The sequence below is a fragment of the Siphateles boraxobius genome, unplaced genomic scaffold (genome assembly GCF_051911475.1).
Source record: "Siphateles boraxobius isolate OS27281-9 unplaced genomic scaffold, OSU_SipBor_1 198, whole genome shotgun sequence".
Taxonomy (NCBI): domain Eukaryota; kingdom Metazoa; phylum Chordata; class Actinopteri; order Cypriniformes; family Leuciscidae; genus Siphateles; species Siphateles boraxobius.
Genome location: NW_027508808.1, coordinates 202,501 through 225,828, shown reverse-complemented (window position 1 = coordinate 225,828; position 23,328 = coordinate 202,501). Strand labels below are relative to the sequence as shown.

Sequence of the window (23,328 nt, the reverse complement as noted above, 5' to 3'; positions counted from 1 at the left end):
AAGCACTATCATGTGAGGGATCCTCAGTCTGTCCGCTTCAGAGCTGATGAGCTGGAAGGAGGGAGTAAAGCACTTCTGTTCTTCTCTCTCCTCAGGATTTCACCGCATTTTCTCACGGCAAGCTTGCTTTCAGAGCTTCACAACTGACACGCGGGGGGGGGGGGGGGGGGGGGGGGGGGGGGGGGGGGATGGGGGGGGACGTGTACGAAGGGAGTTCACATGGAAAGGCTGTGGCTAAAACGGCTCTTTTTAACCCTCTGTATGCCTGAGGGAATCTCCACACAGCTCTGACAGAGAACACTAGGCCAAAAACTAACACGTCACATTGAGTTTGACAACTGAGAGGCTCTTTAAAGCACTAAACCAACAGCCGGACACTGTGAAAACACTGCATGAATGCGATGGACGAAGCTCTTACCTGAGCGGAAACTATATATAGGCTATTTATATATATCAGACAGCTCGTGTTTGTTCCCCATTGACACACAGCACAGTCCATACACTCCTAACACTGTCAGGTTGATCAGTAATTGTGGAGAATGACTCTAATACTCTGATGCTAATGACTAACAGGGGGACAATGTACAGTTTCCCATGAACACTTTATTCTTTCACCTCGTGTTCTCTTGATGAAACATGCCACATTTGAATGTCTAATGTTTGACTTACAAATTCAATAGTCAATACGAAATGGCTTATTCTAGAAATAATTACAAATAAACAGCAAGTGACACTTAATTCATTTTTGAATAATCCAATAATTGTTTTATTTATAACTTCAAGACATTATTGGTGTACATCTATCTATCTATCTATCTATCTATCTATCTATCTATCTATCTATCTATCTATCTATCTATCGGCCTATCTATCTATCTATCTATTCATCTGTCTATCTATCTTTCTATCTATTCTTCCATATATCTATTCATCCATCTATCTATCTATCCATCCATCCATCCCCCCATCTATCTATCATCTATCTATCTGTCCATCCGTCGGTCTGTATATCATCCATCTATATTCATCCATCCATCTATCTATCTATCTATTCATCCATCCATCTATCTATCTATCATCTATCTATTCATCCATCTATCCATCTATCATCTATCATCTATCTATTCATCCATCCATCCATCCATCCATCTATCATCTATCTATTCATCCATCCATCCATCTATCATCCATCTATTCATCCATCCATCCATCTATCATCTATCTATTCATCCATATATCCATCTATATCTATCTATCTATTTTTCCATCTATCTATTCATCCATATATCCATCTATCATCTATCTATTCATCCATCCATCCATCTATATCTATCTATCTATTTTTCCATCTATCTATTCATCCATCTATCTATCTATCCATCCATCCATCCATCCATCCATCCCTCCATCTATCTATCTGTCCATCCGTCGGTCTGTATATCATCCATCTATATTCATCCATCCATCTATTCATCTATCTATTCATCCATCCATCCATCTATCTATCTATCTATCTATCTATCTATCTATCTATCAATTCATCCATCTATCCATCTATCATCTATCTATTCATCCATCCATCCATCCATCCATCTATCTATCTATCTATTCATCTGTCTATCTATCTTTCTATCTATTCATCCATCTATCTATCTATCCATCCATCCATCCCTCCATCTATCTATCTATCTATTCATCCATCCATCTATCTATCTATCATCTATCTATTCATCCATCTATCCATCTATCATCTATCTATTCATCCATCCATCCATCCATCTATCATCTATCTATTCATCCATCCATCCATCTATCATCCATCCATCCATCTATCATCTATCTATTCATCCATATATCCATCTATATCTATCTATCTATTTTTCCATCTATCTATTCATCCATATATCCATCTATCATCTATCTATTCATCCATCCATCCATCTATATCTATCTATCTATTTTTCCATCTATCTATTCATCCATCTATCTATCTATCCATCCATCCATCCATCCATCCATCCCTCCATCTATCTATCTGTCCATCCGTCGGTCTGTATATCATCCATCTATATTCATCCATCCATCTATCTATCTATCTATTCATCCATCCATCCATCTATCTATCTATCTATCTATCTATCTATCTATCTATCAATTCATCCATCTATCCATCTATCATCTATCTATTCATCCATCCATCCATCCATCCATCTATCTATCTATCTATTCATCTGTCTATCTATCTTTCTATCTATTCATCCATCTATCTATCTATCCATCCATCCATCCCTCCATCTATCTATCTATCTATTCATCCATCCATCTATCTATCTATCATCTATCTATTCATCCATCTATCCATCTATCATCTATCTATTCATCCATCCATCCATCCATCATCTATCTATTCATCCATCCATCCATCTATCATCCATCCATCCATCTATCATCTATCTATTCATCCATATATCCATCTATATCTATCTATCTATTTTTCCATCTATCTATTCATCCATATATCCATCTATCATCTATCTATTCATCCATCCATCCATCTATATCTATCTATCTATTTTTCCATCTATCTATTCATCCATCTATCTATCTATCCATCCATCCATCCATCCATCCATCCATCCCTCCATCTATCTCTGTCCATCCGTCGGTCTGTATATCATCCATCTATATTCACCCATCCATCTATCTATCTATCTATTCATCTATCTATTCATCCATCCATCCATCTATCTATCATCTATCTATTCATCCATCCATCCATCCATCTATCTATCATCTATCTATTCATCCATCCATCCATCTATCTATCATCTATCTATTCATCCATCCATCTATCTATCATCTATCTATTCATCCATCCATCTATCTATCATCTATCTATTCATCCATCCATCCATCTATCTATCATCTATCTATTCATCCATCCATCTATCTATCATCTATCTATTCATCCATCCATCTATCTATCTATCTATCATCTATCTATTCATCCATCCATCCATCTATCATCCATCTATTCATCCATCTACACACATTCTACTTTAAAATTGGCCATTATGGGCCTGTGCTTATGTAAGAATCACTGAGGATTACATGGAAATTCCTTCCAAGCAGATTTATAACAATAGACCCCAAGAGTCAAATACCTTAAACAATCCCTCCTATATGCACATAACATCCCAAAGTACAGCATGGCTCAACGACTTCGAGTTGACTGAGAAATAATAAATAAAAAAGTGTCACAGAATCTCAACGAAATTCTAATAAAAAATCAAAACATTTCTGAGGATTTTATCATCAGTGCTCTGATTCCCATCTCAACATTGTGTTTCTTTTTTGATTGTTTGACTCATTGTCCCTGTGCTCAGGGTTTAGCAGAAGCTTGATAATCTCAAACAGATTGCTCTCCTGCGGCAGGGCTGTTTGATAGTGTTTGCATACATCTCAGGGTGTGTAACATACCAGACCACCTGACGGCACGCTTGCTTTCATGTAGACCAGGGGCTTTCAACCCGTGCAAACCAACTTTCTCCTTAACACTTCATGTTAACTTTATTTAACATTAACGGTATTATATTAAAATGAAATTCAAACATTAGAAATGTCATTAATTTTCACGTTTTCTTCACAGACTTGGCAGCATAAAATCCCCAAAACAACACGCTTTCACATAGTAATATTTAAAGTTAATAGATGTACTGCATTGTCTCATTTTAGTCATATTCACATTTCAACAATTTATACACCTTCATATATAACTGCTTTTGAGACTAAAACATTAATCATAATAGAAGATGCTACTTTTAGACGCAAGACAAGCATTAATATCCACCTTACGTTTCATTGCGGAAGTAAGAATTTCAATTCATTTTCGATCCACTGCTGCTTCATTGTACATCTAATGAGTGATTATAAGGTATTAAGCAATATGTTTCCGTCTAGATATCAAATGAGTTGAATGACTTCTCTAAGCTCATGAGATTTTACTAAGTTATAGAAGTTACCAGTGTGATTACTGAAAATGTTCTTTCATGTATTCTTTAAACGTGTGTATTTTATATCTTAGAGGTGACTGAGGACCCAATGCCAGGAATTGCTCATTTAGCCCGGGTTACAGGCATTAATTATGGACTTGTTTAAACACGTCAACACATGCATCTGCTTTTCTAGGGCAGGGGTTCCCAAACTTTTTGGGACCAGGGACCCATTAGAGCGGAGAAACATTTCCAAGGACCCCCTCATAACAATAACTGTGATTAATATGCGTAAAACTATTTATACTCTTAAATGCCATTGGGATTAATTGCAGTGGATAAGAACACATGCCTTTGGTGTGAGAGACCCGGGTTCGAATCCACTGCGAGACGCCAATGTGTCCCTGAGCAAGACACTTAACCCCTAGTTGCTCCTGAGGCGTGCGACCTCTGAAATATAGCAATTGTAAGTCGCTTTGGATAAAAGCGTCAGCTAAATGAAAAAAAAAAAAGGTACCAGAAAGTGTTTGGTTATGCGCATTCTTCAAAATATCTTCTTTTGTGTTCAGCAGGAGAAAGAAACTCATTCAGGTTTGTAACAACTTGAGGGTGAGTAAATGATGACACACTTTTCATTTTTTTGGGTGAAGTTGTGAACCATCCCTTTAAATTATGTAACGTTACTTCACGTGCATCAACTTTGATATAAGGTGCAATGAGTTCATTATTTTAATGGCAGAACAATCAACAAATCATAACAGAATTAACACTGTTGCAGAACACATCCTAGTGTTACACCAAACTTTTATTTTGGCGGGTTGTAGTGAATTTGTATTGTAGTGAGTTTTGTATTGTTATTATTTATTTAGGCCTATTTTTGTATCAAATTAAATCCTGAAACATCCTCAAAGAGACTCATAGCAGCTCTGGAGATGACACTCGTGTAAAGGCTAGAACATGTTTACTCATGTAGGCCTATGCCGCCTATCAGAGAGAATGAAAGCCCGTGTCCGCCGCATTAAACTATAAAAAAGGTAGGCTAATTGTGACTTTTTAATCTCACAATTCTGACTTTAAAGTCACAATTACCTTACCTTTTCTTTTCTTTTCTTTTTAAATTCAGTGGCGGAAACAGGCTTCCGTTACAAATGACATAGGCAAGCTACTAAACGTCTTAAACAATATTAATTTAAAACATTTTAAATAAACTGACGGATAAAAAAAAAAGAGCGGAAAAATGTAAACCTAGCCTCGTAAGGGATAGTTCACCCAAAAATGTAAATTCTGTCAGTATTTACTCTCCCTCATCTTGTTCAACCCCGTAAGACCTTCGTTCATCTTCGGAACACGAATTAAGATATTTTTTATGAAATCTGAGACCTGGATCACTCCTCCATAGGCTTCTAAGGGATTGAAACTTGCCGGCCTCGAAAAGTTATTAAAGACATCGTTAAAATAGTCCAAGTGACTACAGTGGCTCAATCTTACGTTTATCAAACGACGAGAATACTTTTTGTGCGCAAAAACAAACAAAAATAACGACATTATTTTAACTATTCGTTTCCTTCTCTGTGGGCCTCGAGTCAGTTAGCGTAGTGTGTTAGCGTAGTGCTACGTCACACGTAGGCTCACTATTAGCCGACGCTGGTCATGTGTGTGATGCGTGTGACGTACAACAACAGAAGCTTACGCTGTTAAACTAGTGAACTGACTCGAGGCCCACAGAGAAGGAAATGAATAGTAAAATAAAGTCGTTATTTTTGTTTGTTTTTGCGCACAAAAAGTATTCTCGTCGCTTGATAAACTTAAGATTGAGCCACTGTAGTCACTTGGACTATTTTAACGATGTCTTTAATAACTTTTCGGGGAACAAGTGTCAATCCCTCAAGAAGCCTATGGAGGAGTGATCCAGCTCTCAGATTTAATCAAAAATATCTTAATTCGTCTTTCTGAAGATGAACGAAGGTCTTACGGGGTTGAAGAACATGATGGAGAGTAAATACTGACAGAATTTTCATTTTTGAGTGAACTATCCCTTTAACTTTGATTTTACAACTAGGCTAGGATACTGTATATCCGCGGATTCACTCTTCGCTCTGGATATGCGCGCATGTTTGTGGGGGTTGAGAGCGAGAGAGCCGGTGCGCTCTGCCAAGATTATCCCTGATGGTCTGACTGGATTCCGGGGCTCTAAAATTATTTCGCGGACCCGTGGCAATGGGTCGCAGACCCCCACTTTGAGAACCACAGTTCTAGGGTACGCTGACTAGGTCACAGGGGTCATTGAAATCTATAGCTTGAGTGACCATTTCTTAGTTAAAGTCTTTACTTCACTGTTAGATTTAAGTGTCCTCTCCTTGAGAGACAGAACATGTTATCTTGATGTATTGGGAAGTCTCTCTTATTAATCGTTAGAGCCTGACCAAATCCAACCTTGAAGAAGCTGTGTGTCAGTGTGTGTGTTAGTCTTCTAGGAACAAGTGCATTATTGGAGATGGACGGACTTGTTTTCTTCGACATGTTGGCGTCTAGAAACGCAGACCTGGAAGGTTACGACGTCGAGCGTCAGCTGCATAATCGATGGAGATATGCTTCAGTCTATCGGTTTAACTCCGTGTGAGTCTTGAAGCTGAACTTCTGCATGAAGAACATGCAAACTATCTAAAGTAAAAATTCTCTTCAATTTATTATAATTCTGACTTGTCGTAAATTAACTGCACTTCTAACTCCTGGTCTTAATCTGGTACTTGGGTCTTTAACTGAATAAAAACTAGAAGTGCGGTAAACAGCAAAACTACCAGTGTGTTTATGATTATGATAATAAAATAATATGATAAACCAGTTTGCATGTTTTCTACAGCTAAAATAACAAAAAGCGGATGATACCGGAATTCTTGCACATTCATGATTCAACCCGAAATGGTGTAAAAGTAAGGTGGATGAGGTCACTTTTAAAATAATTACAACCCCTGAAAGCCAATGTCAGGTATAACTGAAAAAAAATGCAATTAGTGAAGTTACTTTCTAAAAACATTCGCCACACATGCTACTTTTGTCATTACATGCATTTATTTGAGAGGGAAAAGCCATACACATCTCTTTGTTTTAACCAGTACAGTTTGATTAATTTAACAGGTAATTTTAAAAATTACTAAAAATAAAGCATTACAAACATTGGGTTGGGGGCACAGAAGTGTAGATTTCAAGGTCAAAGATAATCTGGATGTAGAGGCAAAGCTTCTCTGAAGCCTGGCAGACTGAGCTCTGCTTTCACAGTCAGAGTCAACATCAACCAGACGAGAAAGAGAGAAACCGAAAAGCACCGACCACAGAGCCTGGAATGGTGGCAAGTACTACATTTATCGGGTCAAGCCTCGCTTCGATGTCTCAAGCTCCTCATTTGTCCTACGTTGGTGACATCTTCTGAGGTAAAGTCTAGTCTCTAGTGTCTCCAGCGGCAGTAGCTTCACACAAGTTTAGTGTTTTCTTCATGAAGTCTTGTGGTCCGGTCACTGCCTCTTTGTAAATGGCGGCTTTCATACCCAAACACACTCTTGATTTACATAATATACTCTCGCAGAGCTTCACCCCCATTTATATAAATCAACAGAGCCCCGCCCCTTTCCCAAACCCCAACCAATCAAAATAGGAAAAACTTTAAACTTAATATTTGCTCTTTATAGAATCTGAAAATATACACCAAAAGGGGGAAAATCCCACAATAACAGATTTTTTTTTTTAAAAGAAAGAAGAAAAACAAAGAGGGGGAACAGGGAGGGAGAAGAAAAAAGAGAGAAAAAAAAAATCACACAACAGACTCGGGTTGTTTAAAATAAATATAAACTGATTCAGCCACACAGCCAGAATAAAGAGCTGAAAAAAGGTTTAAAGGCGAGTCCTGTCTTCGGATGAGTATGTATGGTGACACACAGGGTTACCACCAATGGAAGACAGAATGAGTTTATTTATGTGTATTTGTGTGTGTGTGTGTGTGCGTGTGTGTGTGTGTGTGTGTGTGTGTGTGTGTGTGTGTGTGTGTGTGTGTGTGTGTGTGTGTGTGTGTGTGAGAGAGAGAGAAAGAGAGTGAAAATTGTACAATTCATTCGCCTGTGTCTCCCGAATCTTCTGGATCACTCAGAAGATTCGCTAAAGATCAACAATTATCCAGCCGAGGCAGAAGCCGATTGCTCCACATAGTCACGCCGGGCTCAAGCGCGTGCGAGGCCCCAGAGATGCTGGTTGTTGGTGAGATCAGAAGTGGATGTTGTGACCGATTCCTGAGCAGCAGCAGGAACAAACGGAAAGCGGATGTGTGTGTCGCTTTGGTACGAGTCTTTTTTTGTGTGTGTTAAAGAGACAATAATAATGACAAACGCACACATACACTCGAGTGCAACGAAGCACTCGCTAAACAACTTCCACCAGCCGGACAAGATCTGAAAGCCAAAACCAATTAAATGTCTTTGCTCAAAGTGTTCCAGCTGATCAGTCTTTCTAATGCATTACAACCTCCAGTCCACGAGGGGGCGACGGTGAGCAGTGATGCGCCGCGATCGACAGCGTGAAGTGGTTGAACAGAAGAAGATCGCCGGTTAGCGAAAAGTGTTTCTCTGCGTTTGTGTCTTTGGTAACTGAACACCATCGCTGGACGAACATACTGAACAACTTTACGGCAACTCACCAATCACAGATGAGGTTTTCGTAATTTGAATATAATGCCAATTTTCACAAAAGGTCGGTCATTTGAGGGAAGGCGAGTCCCCTCTGCTGTTTTGAAAATGTATGGAAAAGACACGAGAAAGACGGAAAGAGTCCAGAGGAATATGAGCAAATGCCATGTGGCAAGAACAAACCGCCTCTTCTGATTCTCACTACACGTGTGGACCCTGAGAAGAGAAATACGGGTTAACTTAACCAGACTTCCTCTTAAAGCACATTCATAAGTTATTATTCCAGGAATTCCTTCATAAACATGGGAATTTCCTTGCATTACCTAGGTTACAGCATTATGGTGCATCTCTGCTGGCGTCCAGACTGGCATCAAGGAGAAGCTCCTCTAAATCCTGCCCGCAGCTCAGCTCTGCAGTCACGCTCACTAACACACACACACACACACACACACACATTATAAAACGGTTAGTTCCAGTCATTGATTCTGATTGGTCAATAGCCGTATTTTATTCACGATAAAACACGACCGCCTCACGCAACGGTTCTATGTATCACTACACAACACCCCTAGCAACCACTCTTAGCAACGTAAACATGTTTGTTCTCATTGATCTTTTGTTCATTGAAGCTTATACGCTTATTTCACGCAGCCGTTATTTTGAAATCGAGAGCGAGGCTCCGGTGGGAAGAAAACCGGAAGTGTCGCCTTTAATCAAAGCAGAGTCGCGAATGCGATGGCGTATTGTTTCGTTTAATGTAGAAACTAGTTATTCTAAAAATGTACATACATTTCTTTCATACTTTAGACTATATACAGTGAAATTAATTTATAATTTTTTTTTTTTTTTTCAGAAAGTAAAAAAAGAAGCAGGGATGAACTATATACATATCCTATATTGGATATTAACATCCAATAGTGTAACTCGCGGCAGCAGTTTCAGGTTGGTAGTCCAAGGCATTGTTGTTTATCTTTACTTCCGGTTTTCTTCCCACCGGAGCCTCGCTTTCGATTTCAAAATAACGGCTGCGTGAAATAAGCGTATAGAGTAGAGTATTGTGAGAGATCGAGTACCTGCATTTACAGTAGATATAGCATTTTCCTTCAGGTCAGTCCTGTATTCGTAATACAAAATCAATTTGAATGTCCGCTGGGATATCTTGTCCTTTTAACAGTTAAGGGGTTTTGCCGCTAGTCACTTGTCACTTGCGTCTTTCTTCTCCGTGTTCACAAGTTTCAGTCCTTTCAAAATAAAAGTCTTCTCTACTGACTGACTGACTCATAAACAAAGTCTTTGCCGCCGTCTAATGCCGGAAATAAAGTAACTTCTGTTGCTGTTCACGGTCAGGGACTATTTTTTCTAGCGGAAGGAAGGCTAATAGTGATTTTACTTCATGAAAGTTGCATTGATACATATTTTTCATGGTAGAAAGCAAATACTGATACTGACATATGAAAATGAAAATGCAGCGAGATTGGGAGACCTCTCTGTTAAAAACCAACAGGCCTGGACAGGCGCATTAACGGGAGTTTATTCAAATCCATTTGTTTATTGCACCATACAGTCGCCTTTGGTCTGAATAGGCCTTAGCAAGAAAACACTGTTTTTCATAAGCATGCAAAAAATATACAGCATGACCAGTGTAGTCCGATTCACAAGAAAATGAGTTTATAAAAAGTATTTTAGGTCTAGTCTTCCACTGAACAAGCATTTCTGAAAAAACATGACTCACTAAATGAACTGCATGTTATTACTTTAAGTGATGTCAGTCTCATAATCAAAAGCAAGTGTAAATTTACATATTTGCATTTTGCAACAGATTTTCTTTAATATATAATAAAAGAAATGCAGATGTATAGAGAAGGTATGCATCAAAAATTCATGTTTTTGGTGCATATAATGGTCTGGTAATATTTTATAATAGGGGTGAGAATCACCAGAGGCCCCACAATATGATATTATTGTGATTTTAAACATTTGAGTCTTAATTAAAAGAAGTCATAATCTGGAAGGGAGTAAATAATAATAAATATAAAACAAATATTATATTGGGTTTAATCAGACTGAAAGGATCGATACTTGGTGTCCGTGTATTGAAACAATATCCCCACGCAAAACATCGCAATACTATAATGTATCGTTTTTTTCCCCTCCATCCCAATTTTATAATGTCATCTAATCAACACGAAACAAATGATTGATGACTGTTTACTATTGTATTTTTAGAGCTGCTTTACAGCAGAATTGAATTCTGTTTGCATCACTGAATCCTTATTTTCCTGTTTATCACTGTAAAGCTCCTTTGAAACTATCTGTGATTGTATAAAGCGCTATAGGTGACTTAACTTCACATTGAGATTGGTGTGAACAGGTCTTAGAAACCAATGAAATGTCATTTAATCAAATGACACTTCCGTACGCAAGTCCATTTACGCTATGATGGACTTCAAAAAAAATATATACCCATTAACTCCCATTATAAAATGGAAGAGTCAGGACATTATTTTAAACTCTGATTGTATTCGTCTGAAAGAAGAATGTCATATACACCTAGGATGGCTTCAGGGTCAGTAAATCATGGGCTAATTTTCATTTTTGGGTGAACTATCTCTTTAAACAAGTGTTTTTTGGGGTCGACGGCTTACAAAAACTTATTTCTGGGTTTTTCGGCTTGTTTGCTGTACACCTTGCCACATAGCAGCTTTTAGACGTTGTTTTATTTTTTGTTACAAGTCAGAAATGACAAGGAGGCATCTTCTCGCAGTGCAAAGTCAATGCAGACGGCTGGATTGTTTTCCCCCCGGTGGCCGTGGTTTTCAGATTACGACGCGTGTCGGCAGGGATGGCTTACTGACCGGGCCTATGGGGCCAGTGCCCAGGGGCCCTTGACTACCAGAAGCCCAGGGAGGCCCTGGGGTTTAAGGCCGCGCAATCCAGATTGGTTGAGAAGACCCAATAACAATGAAAACTAATGTTTATTAATGCTGTAATATATGTGTCACATAGCATACACAAGGCTCTTGGGCTATGAGGGCTCCCTGGAACTTATTGTTGGGCCATGTGAATATGAAGCCCAAAACCTCTTATAGAACTATTTTCACATCCTGTTTGAAAATATATTAGAACCAATCTTTGAGCTTATTTTTTAGTGTGAAAGGTATTGGAAAAAAGTTGTTACACGTTGTTTGAACCACTGTAAAATATGCACCTTAAAATAAAAAAGGCAATTAAGCAGAGTGAATATTGGAAATTACAGAATTTTTTTTACTGGTCAAACCCCAATTTTTGTAGCCACAGCACTCGAAACGACTGGTCCAATCAGATTGTAATACCTATCACCACTAGACTAGTGACGTCAAAACGATCCACAGGGTTTTGTGAGACTATGAAGGGTGAACCTCAGTTCTTCTAGATCCGAGGGCAAGAAAAGTTTCTACATTTTTAAGTTAAATGCATTAATCTGAACTTTGAGAGTTCAGAAATATAAAAGCTCAAACCCATGTTCAGCAGGCAGCCTATGAATATAAATCATTAGAAAGGATTATAAAATATTGGGGGTGGTAAAAAAAAAAAACCTTCCATCACAATAAATGTATTGAAATTCTGTTTGGTCGCCAAATGTTTGGAAAATCATATTAAGTTGAGTAACAACATGTAACAAAGTTTATATAAAATATGGTAAATATCAGGTATCATATATAGCTACACGGTGTCGCTCTGTCTCTATAGATGACATGGACTATAAGGTAATCCAATGGGAACTCACCATGCTCCATAATGCAGCTGGCTGGTTTGAGTCCCTCCGTTTTGGGCAGGTGAAAGGCAAACTCTGGCTTCAGCCCATTGGGTAACACTATTCCCGTGCTCATAACCGGACAACCCTCGGCTTCCTCTTCTTCAGGAGATCCCTCTTGTGCACTAGAGACCTCCGTTTCCAGGAGTTCATGACCTCCTGTGACCTCCAGCTCTCGCTGCTCACTGGATTGCAGTTCTTCAGGGTTTAGCGCCCCGCCTCGAGACGGTCCTGACACTGATGGCTCTCTTTGGGTGGGACTCGACTCCTGCATCTGTTCAGTGTGAGAGGAGAACATCTGGTCCTCCTCACTGGTATCTTGTGATGTTTTTGTCTTTGCATTTACTGGTAACTCCTGCTCTAAGTGAGTCTGATTGAGTCTAACTTGGCTTTCAGATGGCGTGGCAAGTTCCTGTGAAGCTTGCTGAACTTCATCAGAAGGAGTTACATTCTCTTGCTCATCTGCAAGTGAGGACGTGTTTAGTACTTCGGTGGGCGCTGGTGTCGTTTCTGCATGTGATGTTAACGTACTGAGTTCAGACTCTGCTAGTTGTGTTGATTTCTGCTCAGGCGCTTGTGAAGGTGCATCTAAAGGTGCTTTTATATGGATTTGTGTGGGTGTTTCAGATGTTTGGCTGTCTACCGCCCTCTCGAGGACACATTTTGGCAATGCAGTCGCCTGTTGCTGCTCAGGAGGGCTTTCAACACGCGTTACCATAAAGATTTTGTGTCCTCTGCCAGGACTAGACACAGAGAAAAGGCGGCCAGGAGATGATGGGGCTCCGGAGGAAACACTGGCTTCTGTCACTTTAATTCCTGAAATGAGGGCTGGAGATCCTGGTAGAGGCGGCGCCAAGGGCACAAGCTTACAGGTGTTTATTGCAGGAATCGGTATTGGAGATGTGCTCTGTGTTGAAGCATTCAATGCCTCTATGGTCTCATCCTCATCCTCAGTGTCTGAGTCAGAGTCGTCTTGCAGTGTCGTTTCTTGATCTTTGACTTCTTGTTTCTCAAATACGTCCTCTTCATTGCCCTCCTCGCTTGATTTTTTGTGTACAGCAGCATTTTCTTCCTCGCTTTTCTCAGCAGATGCATCTTCCTCATCCTCCTGAGCTTGTTCCTCTGTGGTGATTTCTGGCATTGAAGCGGACTGTCTCATTTTCTGTTCTGTTTCTTCCTTCTCTTTGGCCAAGATGAAGTTCCTCTTGCAGCCATTCTGTATGTCTGCCAGCAGGGCGCGCTGTGTCTCAATGAAACTCTTCACCTGTACAAACAGAGAGAGAGGAAAAAAAAGCTGTAGTGCAGTTATGCAATAAACAGAGATCAATGTCATAGTTACATTTGCTGAACACTGTGGTAAATAATTAACTAGTTAGTGGAAAAATAAAATAAGTGGCTCCAATATAACATTACATTGTAAAAGAACAGCAATATTTACCTTGATCTTAAAAACAAAATCCCACATGAAGATTTTCATTTAGAGTTTTAAATCAGTCTTAACTCATGGAAATGATAAAACGTACCATATCTAATGTGGTATCTGTCTTAACGCTCTCATGCACATGGATGTAGTGAGATAAAGAAGGATCATGAAACTAGTCTAATTAAACTGGAAACATAATGCCCGAAAAAAAACAACACTTTGAAACTAATGTTGCGACATATTAGCATATTAGTAAAATCATTGTAAATGTACCCAGTCCTACTTTATATCAAGCTAAATCTTTTCCCCTCCCCTTTAACAAACACTCACCGTCTCTTTCTTGGGCTCTCGGTCCAGGTCGAGTCGGAGCAGAGATGTGTTGACTTTAAAGGCGAGGGAGAGAGCCATGAGGCCGCCGGTCTTGATTTCGTTCTCCCGCATGTCTAACCGGAGGAGCCTCGGACTCTCCGCGATGAACTCCGCTATAGCGACAGCTCCTATCACATGAACAAGCACACGATCATCTTTGTGCTCACACAAATTTAAGGGCTGCACGATATTGGGAAAAACGTACATTGCGGTATTTTGTTTTTCTGCAATATATATTGCGACACAAAAATAATTTCACCAGATGATTTGAATAGCTCCATTTTAAAATAATTCATCATTCTAGAATAATTGGGGTGATTTTGTAGAGGACTGAATCTGTGTAGAAAAATACAATAGAAGAAAGATACAACTGAATTAAGCAGTGCTTTATGTTTTTCAGGTAAATCTAACAGTATTCAGGTACAAAAATGTAATAGTCAAATGTAAAATAACAGTCTTCGCTATATAAATGAAGACCTAAAATGACATGCATCATTTTTTTTTCTCTGTTTACAACACATAACCGACTGTGTTTACGAGGATTCTCACCGAGACGGGCATTTTGAATTAATGTTACGTGCACGTGTCTGTTTAAGCTCACATGCAAATGACAAACTTTCACCCTATGATGGTTTAAATTTCCAAATAATCCACGAATCACATGCATTTTGAACCGGGCAGCATCTGGCGCATACGGATCAACTACGATCCCTATATTTGACATCGCATATCCTGCGATGTGACGATTACGGATGCGCACATCGCGATATCGATGCTAAAACGATATATCGTGCAGCCCTACTCCAGAATTCAAAGTCATCCATCTTAGATGAAGCAAATTCATAGTGGTCTTATGTAACTTCACGTTTGCACTCCAGATCGTACCTTCACAGGAGAGTTTGGTGGAGGCCAGACCCAGCCTGAGGATGGACCGGTTTGCTACGAGTCCGTCTTTCAGTTTGTGCACTCCTTCGTTCCCTACTGCATTATGACCCAGGTTCAGTGTTTCCAAGCTTTGAGTGTACGGCTACAGCAGCAGAGAGAGAAAGAGATAGAAATAGAAAAAGAAAAACAATTGAAGGAACTGAATGTGGATTAAATATTCAGTGTGAACTATGTACCGGTGAGGGATATTGTATATAATTTGCGAGAATCAGGGAGCTGCAATCAAAATGTGGGGTATTGAAATCGATTTTAAATGCACACTCGCTTTTTACATTCTCTTTCGAATTCGCAATCATGCATATTCTGCGTATAGGAAGCACCGGTCTGACAGCACATTTGACAAGATAATATATGTCATTAACGCTCAGGATCTGGACCAAATCCTCCCCCATCGTCTTGTCAGTCAACTTTTTTTAATTTTTAATTAATTAATTAATTTTATTAGGGACCATGTACAATTTCAAACATGAATGTTAACATTTGATGCATTGTACCAGATTTAGCCATAGGCTAATTTACATCTGCAGTCACGGTCATATCTCCTTACTCGTGTCATGTGATAAGTGAAATCTGACTCCAGTTACTCGTGCTGTTTGGAGCAGAACAGACGCTTTCAGTTCATAATTGTTGTGTCCGTTGTTCAACAGAACTGAATGGTAAATGGTTATGTGGTGGATATAAAAAAGAAAAAAAAAGTTTAAAATTGCAACATGTAAACTCAAAATTCCTCAGAAAAGTTAAAAAATTGCGAATGTAAACTGTGAATTATGAGAAAAAAGTTAAAAATTGCAAGATTTAAACTCAGAATTCATAGAAAAGTTTACAAATTGTGATATATAAACTCAGAATTCCAAGAAAAAGTTTTAAATTGTGAGATGTACACCCAGAATGATGAGAAAAAAAATCTAAATTGCGAGATATAAACTTATAATTGCGAGATATGAACTCACATCTGCTAGAAAAAAAACCCTGAATTGTGAGAAAAAGTTGCAATTACTACTTTTTTATTCCATGGCGGAAACAAGCTTCCATAGGAATCTAACAGGAAATACTGTATTCTTGCAGTAAAGTGTGTGGATGTACGCTCAGACACTGTTTATAAAGCACACAGCTTGTTCAGAAGGCATGCACATACTGCAGTGCATTACACACAAGGCTGTGAGAATGTGTGTGTCTTTAGTCCTTAATTAACAAAAAGATGCCAGGACACACATAAACACGAGCGTTGCACAGTCAGCAGGTGCCAAACAGGCCCAGCATCCTCTCAATCTCCATAATGACCATCTGACTGACTGAGGACAAACCTCATCTCACGGTCATCTGTGTGCGGTGCTGTATTGTCAGTCATTTCACAAGAAGGCATAAGGAGATATTGTTATGTCGTATATGCAATACCGGTCAACAGTTTGTATTTTTAAATGTTTTTAAAAGGGGGCTTATATGCTCTCCAAGGCTGAATTTATTTGATCTAAAGAGTAAAAACAGTAAATATTTAAAAATACTGTTTTCTATTTGATTATATTTTAAAATGTGTAAGTAAGAGTGTTTTTTTTTAAAAGAAATTAATACTTTTATTCAGCAAGGACACATTAAATGGATAAAATATGACAGACTTTTATAATGTTATAAAAGATTACAATTATTATTCCTGTTCTTTTAACTTTCTCAAAGAATCCTGAAAAAAATAAAAATAATAATCTAAGTACATATTTGACAGGTTAAAGACCGATTGAAGTGTGAATTTTCACAGTTAAAAGATTTCAAAGAATGTAAGAAGTCAAAATGATGTTTAATAAGGAACAAAAGAGAACTGAGAACTGTCCTGTTGGTTGATTTTTGTAGTTTGTTCACCCAAAACATTGTAAGTATATCTAGCCAGTAAAAAATGTTTACAACCGCAAATATATTACTATAACTAACTAGACCTGAAAATATTAGTCGATATTATCATAAAAAATGGTCAGGGTTTTTTGTTGTTGAATAATCAGTCAAAAAATAAATCACCCTCATTAATCTAATAATGGTTAGATTAGTCGATTATTAAAAATAATCATCAGATGCAGCGCTATTACTAACTAGAGATTTTCATTGTCAATTAAAAATGATCAATAAATTGTTAATACAATATTACTATTATTTTCCTATTACTAAATTATCAGCTTTTTTCCAAGCACTTATATTTAGTAGTAGTAGTATTATTATATGTATTACACAATTCTATTTCAGTAATACTTAATTTTAGTTTCTGTTACATACTTTAGTAAAAATGATAAATCATGCTAAACCCTAAACCAAACCCTACAGCAAGTAAATGTTGTTAACTAAGATTACTCAGTAGTTCATTGTATGATTACACTAAAAAGGACACCTTAAAACAAAAGAGTAACCTCCATTTCTTACAGGAAATTTTCTCAGAAGACGACGGAAATCTGTGTTGAGCTTGGAGTGAATTTTGGGACAAAATCAGCTTTGCTTTGTCATGTTGCTCTTGGTGTGAATAAGCCCTGAAGATGTAGAAGTCGGTGAAACTGTGAACATTTTTAAGACGCGTTTTTTTTTATTCTTTAAAAATGCGTCTTAAGACATATAACATGTTTTATTGAGACTTTACTGCACTTAATCTGTATGTGACTTGTTTGTTGTGTGTTTTGTCTTATGCAGTGACCTGTATATTGCCTGTGAGGTGACCTTGGGTGTTATGAAAGGTGCCATTAAATAAAATGCATTATTATTATTATTACTGTTCATGGAAACTTGTGTGACATAATTTCATGGATGTTTACCAAAGCGGCGGTCAGGTAGCCCATGCCATTGTGTGTGAGCTGGTTGTTCCAGAGCACCAGAGTGACCAAACCCTTCCTCTGCTCCTTGAGTCCCTCACATATATACGCCAGCCCTGAGGAAACAAGAAAAAGCAGATATATCCAGAGAACACAAAGAGCTGAAGTGTGCTACAATTGGTTGAATGACAAGTACAAAGATTTCTGAAGGAGGAGACCGAGAGGAGAAACGAGGTCAGACCTGAGTCTAGTATGTGATTGTTTCTCAGGTCCAGAATCTGGATGTTGTAGTTGAACTTCAGGAGGTTCCCCAACTGAGCCGAATCCTGCAGACCGTTCAACTTATTATCAGCCAAATACAGCTCTCTGAGGTTCATGTTCATCTTCAGTGCCGTGGCTGCACACACACATGAAACAAGTTGCCTTTTAGTTGCTTCATTCATTTGTGGAAAATGGTTAACCCTATAAATTAGGATCAGAATCAGAAAGAGCTTTATTGCCCAAGTGTGCTTGCAATGCACAAACAAGGATTTTTTCTCGCTTCTATATAAATACAACAACAATACACATAACAATACAATTTAAAAAGAAAAATATGAAAAGCATAAAGACCTAGAATAGGCATATTTACATATATTGACTTATTTACAGTCAACAGTATCATGGATCATGAATAAAAGTGAATTAACAAGATATTGCACTAAACAGTGCAAGCCTATGGGAAGAATATTAAAGAAGTTCTAGTGCAGTGTTTCTGAAACGCTGGCCAAAACAGCCTGTCAAAACGACAATACAACTCATCCAGATCATCAGCCAGATGTTGATTCCCAGCATATTGAGGTGACGATGTCTTGTAATTGGTGAGGTCTTTGAGGATGTTACAGGATTGTTGGATGAAAACTGTTTATCCAGCTTTTAAGAGGAGCTTCTCTTTACTCTTTCATCAGGGTGTTTTTGGCCTGTTTGTACACAAATTTCCCCCCACTTCTGTAGGCATTTTCTTTGGCTTGGCAAAGCTGTTTGAGTTTTGCAGTAAACCATGAGGTCCTCGAGAATAATAAAAACAGAGTCCGGGTGATTTTGCTACACGTCTGCAATGTGATCAGCCAGTGTTTGCAGCGCTGTGCTCACGCGGGCTTGAGGAGGGATGTGAACATTAAAACAAACAAGAAAAACTCATGCGGGAAAATAAAAAGGCATTCTAAGTAGAGATGCACCGATTGATCGGCTGGTGATCGGAATCGGCCGATTTTCACGTGATCGGCCATGATCGGCGACCGGCTGGTCAGTCTGACATTTTATGCCGATTTTTTTTGCCGGTCAAATGCACTCGGGCATGATTAACATCGCGCAAAATCAGCATCACACGTGCTCACGGAACGCACATGTAGGAAACCTCGTGAATTATGGCCGTTTCACACTGCAAGCGTGAGCAGCGCAGGGGTTTTTTCCCCCCGGCGTGCATGTTTATCAATGAGTGCATTCACACCGAGAGCAGGAGCAGCGCGTGAGCGTCGAGCAGGAGTGTCGCGTGAGCTGCAGTGAAGCGGGGTTTCGGCGCAGAGTCTATTATTGCTGCGCTGCTCGCGCTCAATTAAAGTGATTGTTTAGCCTGGCTGGAAATGTGGCAGATGAGAGAAGAACTGTTTGCGAAATAAAACTTGCCATTGATGTACAAGTGATTGCAATAGGCTGTGTGTGTGTGTTTTGAGAAACATCTTTATACTGCAAGGCTATATTTATTTTATTTGCTATTTAAATATTATTTTATTGCCATTACCTGTTTTCATACAGAAGTTTAGTTTCGTAAATAAGTAAATATATCACTTTTTTTTAGTTGAGTATATGGAAATGAAAATGGTTCTTCCATACCATAACTCTGCATTTAGATATGTGTGAATTTCCCACAACAGGTGTAATAATTTATATAGTTTTATTTTATTTTATTTTATTTGTTCAAAAAATGTTCTATGTTCTATGTAAAATGTTCTATTAAAGAAAAGATGAAATCGGAATCGTCTAAAATCGGTATCGGCAGGTCAAACTCATGAAAAATCGGAAATCGGAATCGGCTTAGAAAATTGTAATCGGTGCATCTCTAATTCTAAGGCCTCTAAATTATTAGTGGCCAAAACTTGTACACAATCTACTAAATGCCTTATGTCATCTGATTGGTAGTTCACACTCTTTTAGAAAGGCATCATTTGTATATCGTTATTAATATTTCAAGATGAAAATGTACTCGACTAAAACAACAGGTTTACTTGATTTTCCATACTGAATTTTTTTTTTGTTGAAAAATCATGATAAAATGTGAGTATCAAATAGGATACATCAGGCTTTTTCATCAATCATTTTTATTTAGAGGAACAAACTGAGCAATAATATGCAATTTGGTGCACATGCTGATATTTATATGGCCAAAAAGGAAGATGACATTCTGATGTAATGCTTCTAATGCAAATCAATGAGATCTGTATAAAGGCATAGCAACACTACTTGCAGAAAATGCATATCATCACTCTATATCTGCCAATAATGTCTTAGTAAGCTGATATTTAAATGCTTAGCAATTAATGCAATGCAATACAATTACGATTGAGAAATTAACACAAATAAACCTCCCTCAAAAGCCTGATGATCATATTAGACACTCACATTTTAACAAACAAAATGGATACAGGGTTCCCACACCTTGGTTAACTTCAAATTCAAGGACCGTCACCTTTCTCGGACTTTCCAGGTCCAATACCCTCAAATTCAAGGACTTAATGTTGGGACACATTTCAAGTGAGAGCAAGGTTACAACGTGTTACCTTGTAAGATGCATTGTTACAGTTTTCATGTGTCAAACACAATTATGCAAAAAAGCTTTTTTTTTTTCGTTCGTCATGGCAACGCACAACACAAAAGTACCTCACAAGGGAAACACAACGTAACTAACGTAAATCAAGCAATCTAGTATGCACAGGCCACGAAGTGTGGTGAAATAATATGGAATTATTTTCGAAAAGTTTTTGATGAACTAGGGCCTTGAATTGTTTCATCTCTCTTCAGATTCACAAACTTTCAAGGATTTCAAGGACCCGTGGGAACCCTTTGGATAATCATATAAACCTAAGTTGTGTTCCCGATCACTGTTTTTTGCATTCATTACCCAGCAGCATTAGCGGTCGTCCTGAGATGCCGGCGTTCTCCAGGTGCAGGACCGCCAGGCTGCCGCTGATCCGCAGCGCTCGGGCCACGAACGGGGCCGAATGGTCCAACAGAGGAGTGTTACGGGCGTCCAGGTACTGCAGAGAGCTCGTCTGGAGGACACACACACACATGGATAAAGATGAGCACACCGGCCGGAGCGGGTTAAAGGATTAGTTCACTTTCAAATTAAAATTAGCCCATGATTTACTCACTCTCAAGCCATCCTAGGTGTACATGACATTCTTCTTTCAGACGAATACAATCTGAGTTATATTAAAAAATATGCCCTGGCTCTTCCAAGCTTTATAAGCGGGAAATTGTATTTTGCATTCAAACGAATTGTGCTCTCCAGCGCCTCGCTTTTTCAAATGCGTGTTGCATCTACGGTAGCTGTTATGTGCCAAAAAGCTATGACAGGATGTCTTCTAACAGCACTTCGTCGAGTTTTCCATCGGGTGAACAGGTTTGTTATTTATAACAAACTGCAACTTGACACAACGAACACACAAATTTTACAGTATGAATAATAACAGTGCAATGCAGCCTTTTAAACTTGCCGGGGCCGTCGAGCGTCTCTCACTGCTCTGCTCCTCTGGTTCTGCTGCTTTCAGTCACATGACGCTGGCTCTGAACGAAAACGCGTTGTGGAAACGCGTTGGCCTAGTACTTTTTGACCCTCTCTGCTATTATAGTTTTGCGAGATGGCGGAACGACATGGAAGCCTCCTTGGACCTACCCGTCACATGTATATAAAGATAATAAATTCTTCGTTTACGAGGATAAGTCAGATAATTGGCAGAGGTATTTGTACACCATTGAGGACACATTTATGAATAAAAATATTAATTTTAGATAATAAAATACATAAAAAACTACACATAGTCCCTTTAATAACCCACAGGAGCCGTTTGGAGTTCGTTTACTGCCATTATAAAGCTTGGAATAGCCAGGATATTATTTAATATAACTCTGATTGTATTCGTCTGAAAGAAGATTGGCTAGGATGGCTTGAGGGTGAGTAAATCATTGGCTTATTTTCATTTTAAAGTGAACTATCCCTTTAAGGGTTTTTCTGTTAGAACGGTGTCGTGTTAGCGGCCCCTAAGTTAATAACTAATGATCTTTGCGACGGAAGTGAATCAATCAAAACTAACTTTAGCTGGACAATAACTTTACTCTAGAGCTGCTGTAAAGCCAAAACAATCTCTGTTACTTTAATTTCCTATTCTCACTGTAAAGCTGCTTTGAAACCATCTATATTGTTAAAAGCGCTGTATAAATGAAGGTGACTTGACAGATCAGCTGTTCCTAACAAGTGTGTCAGGCATGGTCTCACCTTCCTCATCATGTGTGCGGCGGCCTGCCACCCGCGGGTGCCGATGTGCTTGTTGCTGGAGATGTTGAGATGAGTGGCGGATTCATAGTACTCGATCATATCGAACAAAGCTGATGCTCCCTGAGAGACAGAAAAAGACACGCTCTTATTATTTTTTATTTATTCTGTACAGCATTTCAGAACAAAGAGCGAATTAATAGCAGCGTGTTTTGTTTAATCTAGAGAAAGAGACCGTGAAAGGGATGTTTTCAAAACACAAACACACAGACAACCTGAGATACCATGAAATCCACCGGCTGCACCTGTTCAGGGACTGATGAGGGAACAATGTCTCTGTTATCGCTGTTAAGGCACCATAATTAAAAACATTATTAACACATATCACCATGTACATACACAAACGGTCAAAGGTTTGGAATAATTAAGATTTGTTTTGCTTTGGAAATAAGTCTCTTCTGCTCAACAAAACTGTATTTATTTGTATCAGCTAAATCAGTAATAGCTTATTGTAAAATATTTCTACAATTTAAAATTGTAAACCGATTTATTCCTGTGATCAAAGCTGAATTTTCAGCATCATTACTCCAGTCTTCAGTGTCACATGATCCTTCAGAAATCATTCTAATATGATGATTTGTTGCTGAAAAAACATTTATTATTATCATCAATGTTGAAAACAGTTGTGCTGCTTCATATATTTTGAAAGTGTGACACTTTTTTTCCAGGATTCTTTGATGAATAGAAAGTTCGAAATAACAGCATCTCTTTTATGTTTTTAAATCTTACCCCAAACTTTTGAATGGTAGTGTATCACAGTTTTAA

General features: G+C 38.5%; 1 protein-coding gene across 2 annotated transcripts in view; it reads right to left on the bottom strand.

Moving 5' to 3' along the window:
* Positions 1–7,042: 7,042 nt before the first annotated feature.
* The window catches only part of ppp1r37 (protein phosphatase 1, regulatory subunit 37), a 52,911-nt gene continuing 36,625 nt past the window's right edge, over positions 7,043–23,328 (bottom strand). For both annotated transcript variants that reach the window (XM_077235545.1, XM_077235546.1), the window contains 9 exons: positions 22,507–22,626; positions 21,130–21,280; positions 18,214–18,369; positions 17,976–18,088; positions 15,133–15,274; positions 14,209–14,375; positions 12,429–13,719; positions 8,986–9,087; positions 7,043–8,878 (listed from right to left, as the gene is read on the bottom strand). In XM_077235545.1, coding sequence (XP_077091660.1) covers positions 8,999–9,087; positions 12,429–13,719; positions 14,209–14,375; positions 15,133–15,274; positions 17,976–18,088; positions 18,214–18,369; positions 21,130–21,280; positions 22,507–22,626 — 2,229 coding nt within the window. In that variant the 3' untranslated portion in view covers positions 7,043–8,878; positions 8,986–8,998. The remainder of the gene's footprint in view (positions 8,879–8,985; positions 9,088–12,428; positions 13,720–14,208; positions 14,376–15,132; positions 15,275–17,975; positions 18,089–18,213; positions 18,370–21,129; positions 21,281–22,506; positions 22,627–23,328) is intronic.